The sequence below is a fragment of the Molothrus aeneus genome, chromosome 6 (assembly GCF_037042795.1).
Source record: "Molothrus aeneus isolate 106 chromosome 6, BPBGC_Maene_1.0, whole genome shotgun sequence".
NCBI classification, from domain to species: domain Eukaryota; kingdom Metazoa; phylum Chordata; class Aves; order Passeriformes; family Icteridae; genus Molothrus; species Molothrus aeneus.
This window is the reverse complement of record NC_089651.1, coordinates 9465414-9477439: the sequence shown is the minus strand read 5'-3', so window position 1 is coordinate 9477439 and position 12026 is coordinate 9465414. Positions and strand designations below refer to the sequence as shown.

The 12026-nt window shown below is 56.5% G+C and overlaps 1 protein-coding gene across 2 annotated transcripts; it reads left to right on the top strand.

Moving 5' to 3' along the window:
* Positions 1-3045: 3045 nt before the first annotated feature.
* Positions 3046-11676, top strand: LOC136557732 (ras-related and estrogen-regulated growth inhibitor-like). Of its 2 annotated transcripts, XM_066551857.1 has the most exons (5): positions 3046-3385; positions 4307-4446; positions 8923-8979; positions 9648-9721; positions 10376-11676. In XM_066551857.1, exons 2-5 carry the CDS (start codon positions 4434-4436, stop codon positions 10862-10864), a joined length of 633 nt encoding a protein of 210 aa, XP_066407954.1. In that variant the 5' UTR covers positions 3046-3385; positions 4307-4433; the 3' UTR covers positions 10865-11676. The 2 variants fall into 2 exon arrangements, with proteins under 2 accessions (XP_066407954.1, XP_066407953.1); XM_066551856.1 differs by lacking the exons at positions 3046-3385; positions 4307-4446 and adding an exon at positions 5135-5289.
* Positions 11677-12026: the final 350 nt, after the last annotated feature.

The window sequence follows — 12026 nt, the reverse complement described above, 5'->3', positions numbered from 1 at the left end:
AGCAGGAATGTTCTGTCCTTCCCAAATAGGAAGAAACACTTGGAAATAACACGGGATTCTGGGCTCAACAATACAGAGGGCAGAGGCTGCTGTGGAGTCAAAGGAAAAGCAAAGGGCTTAAGTTCTGCGAGTCTGATCCCCCAAAGAGCCCTTGGGAATGTAGTTCTGATCGAAGTGAGATACTACACAAAATTAGGGTGGTTTCACAGCATTTTGGGGGGACAAAAAATCAGGAAGGGAAAATCCAACCAGTATCAGGAAGTTTTTGGTTTAAAAAAAGTTTATAATGCAAAGTAGGCAGGTTTTGTCGGAATTATTTATTCAGACTGAGGTAAAAAGGGATTATTTTAATGCATTCTTCAGGAGAATTTCAATCAAAAGCTTTTTGTCATTCCAAGTGGAAGCAGGAATGCCCAGCTCTCAGGGATGAAGTCACAGGGGCTTCACGTGTCAGGGGGGATGATCCTTGTCACCCTTCCTGGTGCTAAATAGCACTGAAATAGTTTAAAAGCAGGAACTTCTCAACAAAATAAGTTGAGAAAACTCAAGGATTTTTTAATTTTTTCCTTAAGCACTGATTCACGGTGGAAATTTCTCTGCCAGGACCAAACAGATCCGGGTGGAATTTGAGATGCTTTGCCCAGAGCTGAAGATCCACGTGGGTCAGACAAGAAGCAGGCCCGGGCTCCGGCCACCCCTGTGGCGTCTGTCCCCCCCGGCAGGCAGGGAGGGAGGCTGGAGAGCCGAGCAGAGGGCATGTGCTGGGAACTGGGAGTGAATTCCAGCGCTGATCCCTGCCCGCTGGCCACAAAGCCGCTGCCTGTGCTGCTCCCGCTGTGCTTTCCAAGAATGCCGGCAGGGCTCGGCGGCAGCAGGACAGCCGGCTCCGCAGCCCTGACATTTCCCATCATAAGGAAGCCTTGTTTTCTCGCCAGCTGCGAGGTTTGCTCGGGAATGGCTGGCGGGAAGGAGTCCGGAGGTGCTCTTGCTGCTCCCCACGGCGTCCCTTGTTTGGGGGAGGAATGCCAAGTGCATCCCTGGCCCTGCTCCTCCCTGGATCCCAGGTGTGAGTCCCCTGAGACCCCTCCTTGCCCTCCCCTCCCCTGGAGAGGCTGAATCCCTGATTTCTGTGTGCCATGCACTAAGCCCAGCCCTCCTCCTCTGCCCTTTCAAGAGTTGCCTATGGCACCGGAATTCCTTTGTGGCTCCAGGTTTTTCCCTGCCCTTTAGCTCCAGCTGCTTTTAGGAGCTCTTTGGAGTGAGGTTCCCATCTTTTCAAAGGCTGGTGCTGTTCCAAACCCCTCCAGTGCTCTGGATGTTGCAGCTTCGAGGGGCTCGGACTTGTGCTTCACATAAAATCCTTCTTGTGGTTGAAGGTAAGACAGCCCCATCCTGGCCATCCCACAGGATCACTTTTTGCAGCGTTTCTGGAGGTTTAAGTTACTTCCACGATGGGATTTGTCTTCCTTCCCTCAGCACAGTGTGCTGTGTTCTAAAATCAGCTTCCCCAGCAAAGCCATTCCCGCAGAGGGAAGCTTCCCGCCGTGGGGAGCTGTTTGTGGAGTGTGATGGAGCCTGACAGACGGGGTCTGTGGCTGTGTCCTCCTTCCCAACAGCCGGCTCCTGCGGGAAAACAAAGTGCAGGACACTCTCTTTGGAAGCCACGGGGCAGCACAGGGATTTAGCAGCTCCGTCAGGACATTTGGATCGCACGCTCTGCCAGCCACGGGCTGCCGGTGTTTATCCAGTGGCAAAGCTCTGGGGACATGTTGTTCAGGCCCTGGGACAGGAGGGAAGTGCTGTTAATTTGCCCCTTCCCTGAGTTTTTTATCCCTCACAGCTTTGGGAAGGAGTCCTTGAGCTCTGACGTGGAGCCAGATTTGTTTTCTCAGCGTGATCCAGCCGCGTGTCGGAATCCGCTCCAGCGGCAGACAGGAACGGGACATCAGGACACTCTCTTGGTTGGATTTCTCTTGCACTGGAGGTTTTATTATCTCCTGTGACCTAAAACCCAGCCTTTTGTTAAAAAAAGAAAGGGAATGTGTTCCCAGTGGGTCCGTGTTGATGCAAATCCCACACGGAGGAGTCCAGCAGTGGCCGGCATGCCTGGACATGGGGCCTTCCATCTGTTTTCCCTCTCCCTATTTATAGCAAATGGAGAAGCAGCTGGGATCTGTGTCCTTGTGCCTTGGATGTGAATGCACAGGTTTCACAGCAGGATTGGGGTCAGAAGGAACAGAGTGAATCAAGGAAGGTGAGGAGCTGAAGGCTGGGAGGACTCTTGGGTGTGCTGGGTTTGCTGCAGCAACCCAAAATGTGTTTATGGGCAGGGCAGTGTGACTTTGGTTACATCCTTGGAGGGCATTCCCTGATGGAGCTACACACGGGAATTTCTGTGCAGTAATTAACAAGTGTCAATGTGGTGGGTGAGCTAGAAAAGGGTTTGAGCCCTTCAAATGGAGGCTTGGGAGAGGAGCTAAGCCTTGGGGAACCAAAGTTTGCAATACCTCAGTCATTTTTGAACTGGAGTTGGCTCCTGCATGGATCTGTTGGCATTCCATGCCTTTGGATCATCTCATGGAGAGAAAAGGGACTGGTGTTACTTTATCTTCCTTTCCTAAGTAAGAAGACACCATTGCCCAGTTTCAAAAGCCTCAAAGCCCAGTTTCTGGGCAGCTCTCAAAACAGCTGATGATCCAGTAGGGAAGTGGTTTGGACCATGGAGCGGGATCCCCCCAGCCCGACACTACGGCCTGAGGGGATTTGGCTCTTTGCTCTAGGCCAGCTTTTCACTTCAGCTGATTTTCTGTTTGCAGGGCTGTGATTCATGGGAGCCTCTGGCTTGGTTCCCAGAGCAGACTCCTTGTGTCTTGAAGGACCGGCAAGTATGGAGGAGCCTGACCACAAATATTTCACCAGGACTTAATATCTCCTGCACCTCTTCCACCCAGCTGAGCTGCGGAGTGCTGGAGGTGGATCACGCAGCGATCACCGGTGATAAAATCCTGTTCCCACTGCCAAATATTCCCTGGCAAACGTGGGACGTGGTGCTGAGTGCTCCTGTGGGAACACGCATGTGGTTTCCACCACGCTGTGCCTGAGGAGCAGAAGTTTCTCCCAGCTGTGCTGTCAGGGACACAAATTCCCCAGCCCTGGCACTCTCACTGACCCTTTTCCTAAAGAATCCAGGGATAGATTTTTCTGGATTAGCTGGTCTTGGATGGGAAGGTCATAGTGGTCATGGAGGTGGTTGGGAAGGGAGCTGATTTTCCCAAGGTGACATTGGAAGTCTGTGGCATGAGTGCAGCTGTGCTCCCATTTTAACTCCACCCTTTGTTCCCTCATCCCCGGGAGTCCATGTGCTGTTAACACCCTTGGAATGAAGGTAAGTGTGACTGCCCAGCTGCCAGGCCTGTGCTGCCAAGGTGCTGCACCTGAGGCGAGCACGCCAGCAACCTGGAGCAGCAGGAATTGTTACTCTGCATTCTCCCGGCCAGCTCCTGCCTTCCAAAGTGCAAGGGTCGATTTTCCATGAAATTTGCCCATTTGTTGTCACACGACTCACAGGAAAAGGGGTTTTCTCTCTGACTTCTCCCCCGTTTGCCTGGAATCAGGCAATGCATTAAAACTGGTCTTAGAGAGGATCAGGCAAGAAGAGGACTTGATTGCAGACATCTCATTTCCGTAGGAAATGGGGCTAAAAATAGGGAAGGAATGTAAAGGAGATTTCTTTTTCTTGATGCCCCCCCCCCCCCCCCCCCCATTCCCCAGCTGGGAATCAGCTTTTGTCCCAAAATCTGTTTATTGCCTCGCTGTTGTTTTCTGGGCCCCAGATGTAGCCATGAGCCTGATTTTTGCCTTTGGAGAAGCCGGAGCAGGGCTGTTTCCAGGGGCTGATGCGCAAGGAAGACACACGTGATGGCAAGATGGCTTTCTGGGAGAGGTCTGCTGGCTCTCCAGGCTCTCCATGACAGTCTCTGTGCTATCCAGGGGCCTCCCTCCAGCCCTGATCCCGCTGGCAGCAGCTGTGATCCCGATAACCCTGTGGCTGTTTGAGTGCTGATGTCCCTGTAGGCACCAGGACGTTCCCTTTGGACACCTGATAGGGGCTATAAATACCAGGTGGGTTCATGTTCCCTCAAGCACCGAGTGGGCTGTGCCAAGTCACCCCAGATGGTCAGGCTGAGACATCCCTGTGCCAGAGAAATGGCTGCAGCCTTTGGAGAAGGGGCTGAGTCCCTGATGTGGGTGCTTGAAGCCTCCACACCCTTGGCCAGGTCCCTTCTCCCAGCTTCTTTTTTTGCAGCACTGGTGTCATCTGGGATCTGCGTCCCACGGGTCAGAAGCGTTCTGGGGTCTGATGGAAAGAGTCAAGATGCTGCTCAAGGTGTGCCAAGCTTGTTCCTTCTTCCCAGAATGCCCAAGGCACGTCCATGCCAGCTCCAGGTACTGCTCTGAGCTGTTACACGTTCCCTGCACACCTGGGTACCCCCTCACGCTGCTGCTTAACAGCCTGGTGGTGCTGCTGCCCCGAACACACAAAGTTTGGTTCCAGGCCTGGTGTGGAGTCCTTGCTCTTGGATATCCATGGGGATTTAGTGGCTGGTTTGTGCTGAGCCAGGATTCACTCCTCACCCTGCTTGTGGGACAGGGGGGAAGGCCGGGGCTAGGTCAGCTCCTCTTGTCTTTACTATCTTGTCTGGTGCACAAACATGGGGACAATTATGATTTCAGGCAGTGATTTGGGGCAGGCAGCGCTCTGGCTGGGGAGGTGTTGCACCCCTTCCCTCTTACAGACCCAGGGAAAGCCAGGAAGGTTTGGGATGGAAGGGACCTCACAGCCCATCCAGTGCCACCCCCTGCCAAGCACAGGGACAGCTTCCACAGCGCGGGTGGCTCCGAGCCCCGTCCAACCGTGCCTTTGCCCCTTGGGGGGGAGCACCTTTCCCTCTCCGGGAAGCGCTGTCCAGCGCTGCTGCCTGCGGGGAAACTGAGGCACAACTCCCGAAACCGCCTCCGGGACGGGATGACGACCGCCTCTGCCGGCCAGGGAGGAGGAGGAGGAGGAGGAGGGCATCAGCCGGGCCCGCCCGGGGCTGAGCCCAGCCCGGCCCCCGGGGCGGAGCTGCCGGAGCAGCGCCCGGCGGAGCGGGGAGCGGCGGATCCCGGGGCAGCCCCGGCCCGGCTCCGGGATGAGCTTCCCGCGGCCCCTGCGCCGCTCCGTGAGCCTCAGCCCGGCCCGCACCCTGCGCCTCGTCGTGCTGGGACAGAGCGCCGTGGGCAAGACAGGTAGGACGGGGCTCCCCGGAATCCCCCCGGTGTCCTCCGCATCCCCCTGGCATCCCCCAGCACCTCTGTGGCATCTTCCTGCATCCCTCTGCTATGCCCTGGCACCCCTCTGGCATCCCCCCGGTATTGTCCCTCCCGGCCAGAGGGACCAACCTTCCCATGTCCCTTTGGAAGCCGGGACGAGGGGCATTCTCCCGGTGCCCCCCCCAGCCCGTGGGGTTTAAGGGCACTGAGTTTCCTTCCCCTCGAGTTTCCCACATGGACACTTTGCACCGGGACTCGTTTCCCTTGCCCGAGGGGTCCCCGGTCTGCGTGGGGACCCGGGGTGGACATCACTGACCGGGAGAACTTTCCTAAAAGCCGGGATTGGGTTTTCCCAGGTGTGAGGAGCTTGCTGCTCGTTCCCAGCGCCCACAGCAGCTGTGCGGAGCCTCCTCCGCAGCACCGGGCTGTTTTCCCTCGGGAAAACTCCCTTTCCCTGTGCCTCGTTCAGCGCCCTCCGTCTGTGCCTGCTGAGGTGGGGCTTTGGGATATTGTACTGGGAGCTCCCTTCTTCACCCCCTTCCTTCCTGGGGACCATCCTTCCCTGCTTCCCACTCCTCCATCCCGAGCTGTGAGCACTCAAAGGGAGCAAAGGTGTCCCCGGCAGCACTTGGAGTGCCAGGACTGGGATCAGAGGCAGGGAAGGATGTGGATTGCAGTGATTGCAGTGATCTACATTGCAGTGATCCATGATCCATGCAAAGCCTGGTAGGACACAGCTATGCTGCCGTGCCCTTGGGGACAGGGAATGTCCTGTTCCTCTGGAAAAGGGAAGGCACCGCAGCTGTGGCACCTGTGCTGGGCTGTTGGAGCTGCAGGAATTGTGTTTCCATGGACAGCAACCGGCATTAACGAAAAATCCTCATTCCCTGATTAAACTGAAGGCAGCAGCTCCCAGCTCTCCCTGAGCAAGGCTGGAGCACGGGATGGGGCTCAGCTCCTGGGTACCCAGAGCCCTGGGGGGGTCCCTGGAGGTGTTTGGCCCCAATGGAGCAGGTGGTTTTATGGGGTGTACAAAGCCCTTGGCTCACCCCCACCCCAAACACGTGTGTCTCCCCGCTGCTGGCCATCCCACCCGGCACACAGCAGCTTCCTGGCAGCTTTGGGCCCCTCCTGTGGGCAGGTGTGGGGGTTTTGTGCCTCCTGCTTAGGGTGGGATCATGCTGAGGGTCTTTAAAAGTTCCTCCAGTTAGGTTTGGCTGTCAGCGCATGTGCCTTGCAGCAGCGGGGTCTGTGACAGTGGGACAGTGACACAGGCCATGCAGTCAGGCCACAGGGGGGTAATCCATCCGTGGCTCGTGCAGAGGAGAGCTGGAGCGTGCCAGGAACAGGGAGCAGCCCCCGGGAACAGCAGGCACGCAACCCCCCTGAGTGTGTCCCTACCCATCTGTGTCCCCTGGGCGCTGTTCCACATGTCCTCCCCTGCCAGGGGACATCATGTCACCTTCCCCGGGGGCTGTGGCCCAGCTGCTGGGTCCTGCTGCCTGCCAGCCCCTGTGCTAGGGACGACACCTGTCCTGCTGTCCCTGCCCAGCTGGCAGGTGACATCCGAGGTGATGGATCGAGTGTGGGAGAGGTGAGGAAGGAGCCAAGAGCAGCAGCATCATTGCTTCAGTTCCTGTGGGGAGGACAGGGGAGGCAGCTGTGTCCCCAAGGTGCTGGTGACATCTCTCCTGGCCAGGGTGTGAAGCAGGGGAGGCTGAAGGTCGATTTCATCCCCAAGCTGCCAAGCTCCCATCCTGGCAGAGCCCCACTCCAGAGCATTCCCAGGATGAGCTGCTACAACCATGGGATACAGAGCCAGGTTGGGAGAGTTGAGGGGTGAGAACACCCAAAGGGCAAATCCCATGTGGGCAGCTGCAAAAGGGAAAGATAACCCTTGATTCTCAGCAAGAGTTTGGGTTTTTTTGGAGCAGTTTGGAAACCTTCAGGATCTGGTGAGCCGAGGTCCCAGACCCTCCGAGCAAGGGTGGGTTTGGGTGCAGCCGTGTGGTTTAAGGACCAGGGCTGTGTGAATCAGCAGCAGGGGCTGGAAATCCAGGCCAGCTGGGGCTTGTGCTCTCCTCTGCTGCTGCTGCCCAGCGTAAACTCTGCCATAATCCAGAGCAGAGCTCTCCCTGCAGCACGTGGAGTGAAGATGGATCGGTGCTGGGGCCGTTCCGCAGTGGCACAAACAGGGCAGCGCGTGGGCACGTGCCTGGTGCTATCCCGAGGTGCCAGCCTGACTCCGTGGCAGGTGAATCACCCCTTGAGCCCCCACCCCACATTTAAAGCACAATTAACCCTTTCAGCTCCAAGGAAAGCCCTTCCCGAGGTGGCTGATGTTCGGGATGGGGAGAAAAAGTTCCTTATAAGGCTGGGTGGCCACGGCTGCTCCGCCTGCGGCCGCTTCCCCCACTGGCAGCTCCCCTCGTGTTCCTGCGCTCCAGCCAATTTTTAATCAATCTAATTGGCTCGTCTTCCCACACCATGTGCTCCAGCTTTGGGTGGCTGCCTGACATATGACACACAATCAGGTGCTTTCTAGAGACCGAGCCTGCCTCGTCCCACTCCCCACGATAACTCCGTGTCCTCTTTGAAGGTGCCTGTATGTGCCTCCTGCAGGATGCCTGGTTATCTCCTCAGAGCAGTTTGGCTAAATTGCCCGCTTTTTTCTTCAAATCCCTTCCCTGCTGTGCAGGTTTCAAACCCAGAGACAGACTGGGGGGGTGAGAGGATGGTGATGTCCCCAAAGAGGAGGCAAGCAGGTGTGAGAGGCAGAAGTTCCTGCATCCCTTTCCCTTTCTGTGGTTATTTAAGTCTGGCCCATGTGGGGTGCCACATTCTTGGGATAAACACACAGATCCTTGTGGGCTTGGTGTGGGTCTGTGAGGGCAGGCAGGACACCAGCAACATCTGCTGGTGAGCAGGTGGGACAAACTGACCCTGGGTTGCAGAGGAAAGGGAGCTCCGAGTGTTGCTCCAGTGTTGCTCCAGCTTGGTGTTGGCTTTTCATTCCCCCTTTTGTTTCTGGAGGGGTTTTCACCACATCCTGGTTCTGGTGAGGTTTATGCTTCTGTCACAGTCCTGGTCTGTTTTCCCTTCCTCCTCTCCCTCCTGGCTCTGTGCTCCTGCCTAGCTCTTTCGGGGTTTTCCCCCGCCCTGTTTTTTTCCCCTGTTCCACTAATTTCACTTTCCACTTCTGTTGCCTTTCCAAGCCAGCTCTCAGCCTCTCCACCACCTTTCCCATCTCCATTATCATCATTAACACCTCAAAGGGCTCAAGTACCACTTCTCTCTCCAATCCTACACTTTCTTCACCCTCCTAACCATGGCTTTGTCCAGAAATTCCCTCCCCAGGCATCAACACTGCATTTCCAAAGCAGCTTCCTTGGAAAGGAAAAAATGTTAGGGCCAAAGGCACCAGGGAGGATTTTGCCAGCAATTTGGGCTTTGCCTTGCTGGGCTCTGGTGCAGGGAGATGTGTAATCAGATGAGGGGGTTTAATTGCTTGAGCTGTGGCTGCTCCTGCTGCTCCTTTGCCCTTGCAAGGAGGGAAGATGAGTCCAGAGGACTGACAACTCCAACAGGGTTCGTTGTGTTTTTTTCCAGCGCTGACCGTACGATTCATCACCAGGAGATTCATTGGAGACTATGACCCAACCCTAGGTAGGAAAACTCCTTTTCCTTGGGGCTGTCACCATGGCAGAGCCAACTCTGCCCCCAAATTCACCATATTCCCTCTTCTTCCTCCTCAACCAGACAGGCAGCTCATGGACATCCTGATACCTCCCTGGGTCCTGCATGCCTTTTCCCCTTTCTGGTCTGATTTAGGCAAAATCTATTTGGACGAGCCTTCGGATTGCACAGAGAAGTGCTGCAGGCTCAGCCATGGGGTTGTGGAATCATGTAGCATCATAGGATCACAGAATCATTTAGGTTGGCAAAGACCTCTGGGACTCCAACCATCAAACCAGCAGTTCCTCCTCAGCTCCTTGAATTCCTTCCCAATCTGCTGGAAGGTGGCTTTTAAGGGACACGAGGCATCTAAGCTCCTGGAGCCTGTGCTCTCCTGAATTCTAGGATTTTTTTTTTTTTAAATTTTTTTTCCCTTGCATTTGGGTTGTTTTTTGAACACTGAAGCCATGTCTCTGCTGGAATGTCCCAGAAATATCCCCTCCTCCCTCTCTCCTGTGGAGCCCCTCTCCCTCCCTTGTTGCTCCCACGCTTCGGTCACTGCTGCCCTCTCGGCCACCCACCCAGGTGACCGAAGCCACCTGGGCTGTGGCTGCTCCCTGGGGCCTCTCTCACACACCTTCCCTGTGTGTCCTGCCCAGAAATGATCTACAGGCACGTGGCTGTCATCGATGGGGAGATGGTGCACTTCGAGATCCTCGACACAGCCGGACAGGTGAGCTCAGCTGGGAAAACAACACGGAGCAGAGCAGCCTGCCAGGGAAGGCAGCCCGTCCTCTTCCACTGGGCTAATTCCTGATGTCAGGAACATCATGGTGGTCACCTCAGGAAAAGGGTGTTTTGCTGAATTTATGTCTTACCTCAGTTATAGTGTAATATATTCCTCCATTCCCATTCACTTCAGGTAAATATTCCCCCATTTCCATGCGGGGCATAGCTGTGCTTCCTGTGCCAGTGGAGCATCCTGGCAGCTCAAGGGAGCACTGATTCTCCCAATATCCATGTCAGGACAGGGCTGATGGCTGTCCCCACCTGCCACATTGCCTAAGCCACCCCATCCTTGCCCTGGGCTGCCGGTGCTGCTGTCCCTTTTCCCTCCTACAGCTCCAGAGGTGTTTCCTGGTGCTGCTTTTGTCTATTCAAGGGGTTTCCCTTCGAGGGAATTATATTCCATTTCTCTTCATACACCCACATTCTCCTGTGGTGAGGGGGAATGAGCCCCATCAAAGATCTGGGCCGGGAAAGCAATTTGGGGCTGCTCCTTTCTCAGCCTCCATGGGGACGGCGCCCTCGGGAGGTTCGCCGGGGTTGCATCCAGCAGCGCCGGCATTCCAGCGGTGCTGACGGGAGCCTGTGTGTGCCCCGGCAGGAGGAGGACTCCCTGCAGATCGAGGAGAAGATCAAGTGGGGCGATGGCTTTGCCGTGGTCTACTCGGTGACCGACCGCTGCAGCTTCGACGAGGTGATGCGGCTCTGCTTCCTCATCAACCACCTGCACGCCAGCCCCAAGCGCAGCGGCGGCAGCGCCGAGCAGCCCCCCGTGGTCATCGTGGGCAACAAGAAGGACCTGCAGTTCGACAGGATGGTGTCCACCGAGGACGGGGAGAACCTCTCCAAAGCCCTCAAGATTCCCTTCTACGAGATCTCCACGCGGGACAGCTACGAGGAGCCGGTGGCGGTGTTCAGCAGCCTCTACCAGGAGCTGCTCAGGCAGGGCCACTTCTCCCCGGGCTCCTTCAAGAGGAGGACAGTGTCCAAGCTCATGGAGAAGATTCCCAAAATGCAGGCCAGCTCCAGCCTGAACTCCGCGGGCAGGAGCCTCAGCTTTAACTCCTTCAGGGACTACATTCCCGAGTGAGCGCCCGGCTCACGCCCGGGATGGGGGCGGCTGCTGGGGCTGTGCCGGCTCTCTGGAGGGGAAGGGCAGGAGTGCAGAGGGTGGCACCGGGCTACAAAAGCCTCTGGGTTCTTCCTACAGGGGGCTTTGTGCCAGCAGGGAAGGTTTTCCTCATCCATCTGATCCCTTTGTTCCCTCCTCCCCCTCTGGCATAACTGAGGTGACTCAGTGGTGTTGGGACAGCCCTTGGAGGGAGGCTCAGCCGTGTTTTGGTGGGGCTCAGACCCAGCACAGGCACGTCTGGAGGGGCTTTTCCCCTCCCCTGAGCTGGCTGGGTATATCTGCACCCACCCAAATCCAGCACCCACCATGCTGGGTGACCCCGAGGGCTGTGCTGGCTCCCGGGCTGGCAGCAGCCATTCCCTGGGGATGGAGCCTGCTTCCTCAGCATGGCTGGCAAGTAAAACCCCTGGATCCTCCAACCCTTCCAGCCCATCCAGGCTGTGCTGATCCATCCATCCATCAGCATGGAGCTGATTCCAGAAACTACTTGCAGGTCCCCCTCTGTCTGCTCATCAGCTGCCCTGTTCCCAGAGGGAAAACCACTGTGGCCTGAGGAATGGTTTTGCACAGGGATAGGGCAGGAAAGGTGTGGGAAGGAGCCAGGCTCGTGGCTCGTGTTCCTTCCCTCCCTCTGGGTGTTGGGGCTGTGTGGCTGCTTGGGGTGGCTGTGCTGGGACCCTGTGGTGTGACTCCCCTGTCCCCTCTGTTGTGACCGACCCCATTGTCTGCTGCCGTGTCCTGTGACAATAAAAGCCAAGTTCCCAACCGCCTGTGGCACTCCCAGGATAGGTTATTTCAGGGAGCTTAAGGAAAGGAGTGCATGGTGTGGGATCACCCTTAAATTAGGGCTGGGCATCCCTCTGGTCCTTCCCCTGAGCCCTGGCACCATGTGCCCTCCTGGCTCCCTCCACCCCTAAAAGGATTCCCTGGAGGATCACAGCCTGGGAGGCCACTTATCCCACCTCCCCAGGCTGCTCCAGAACCCAGCCAGGCACCCTTTGCCCTCCTACAGCTCCCAGAGGTGTTTCCTGGTGCTGCTTGTGTCTATCCAAGGGGTTTCAAGGATTCATTCTATTCCATTTCTCTTCACACACCCACATTCTCCTGTTGGGGGGAAAAT

Bases quoted from the DNA above. Each gene is read 5' to 3' on its own strand.
- LOC136557732 (XM_066551856.1), top strand. From the start codon at position 5,193: ATGAGCTTCCCGCGGCCCCTGCGCCGCTCCGTGAGCCTCAGCCCGGCC. The intron at 5,290-8,922 runs GTAGGACGGGGC...GTTTTTTTCCAG, and splicing joins GAGCGCCGTGGGCAAGACAG to CGCTGACCGTACGATTCATC. The intron at 8,980-9,647 runs GTAGGAAAACTC...TGTCCTGCCCAG, and splicing joins AGACTATGACCCAACCCTAG to AAATGATCTACAGGCACGTG.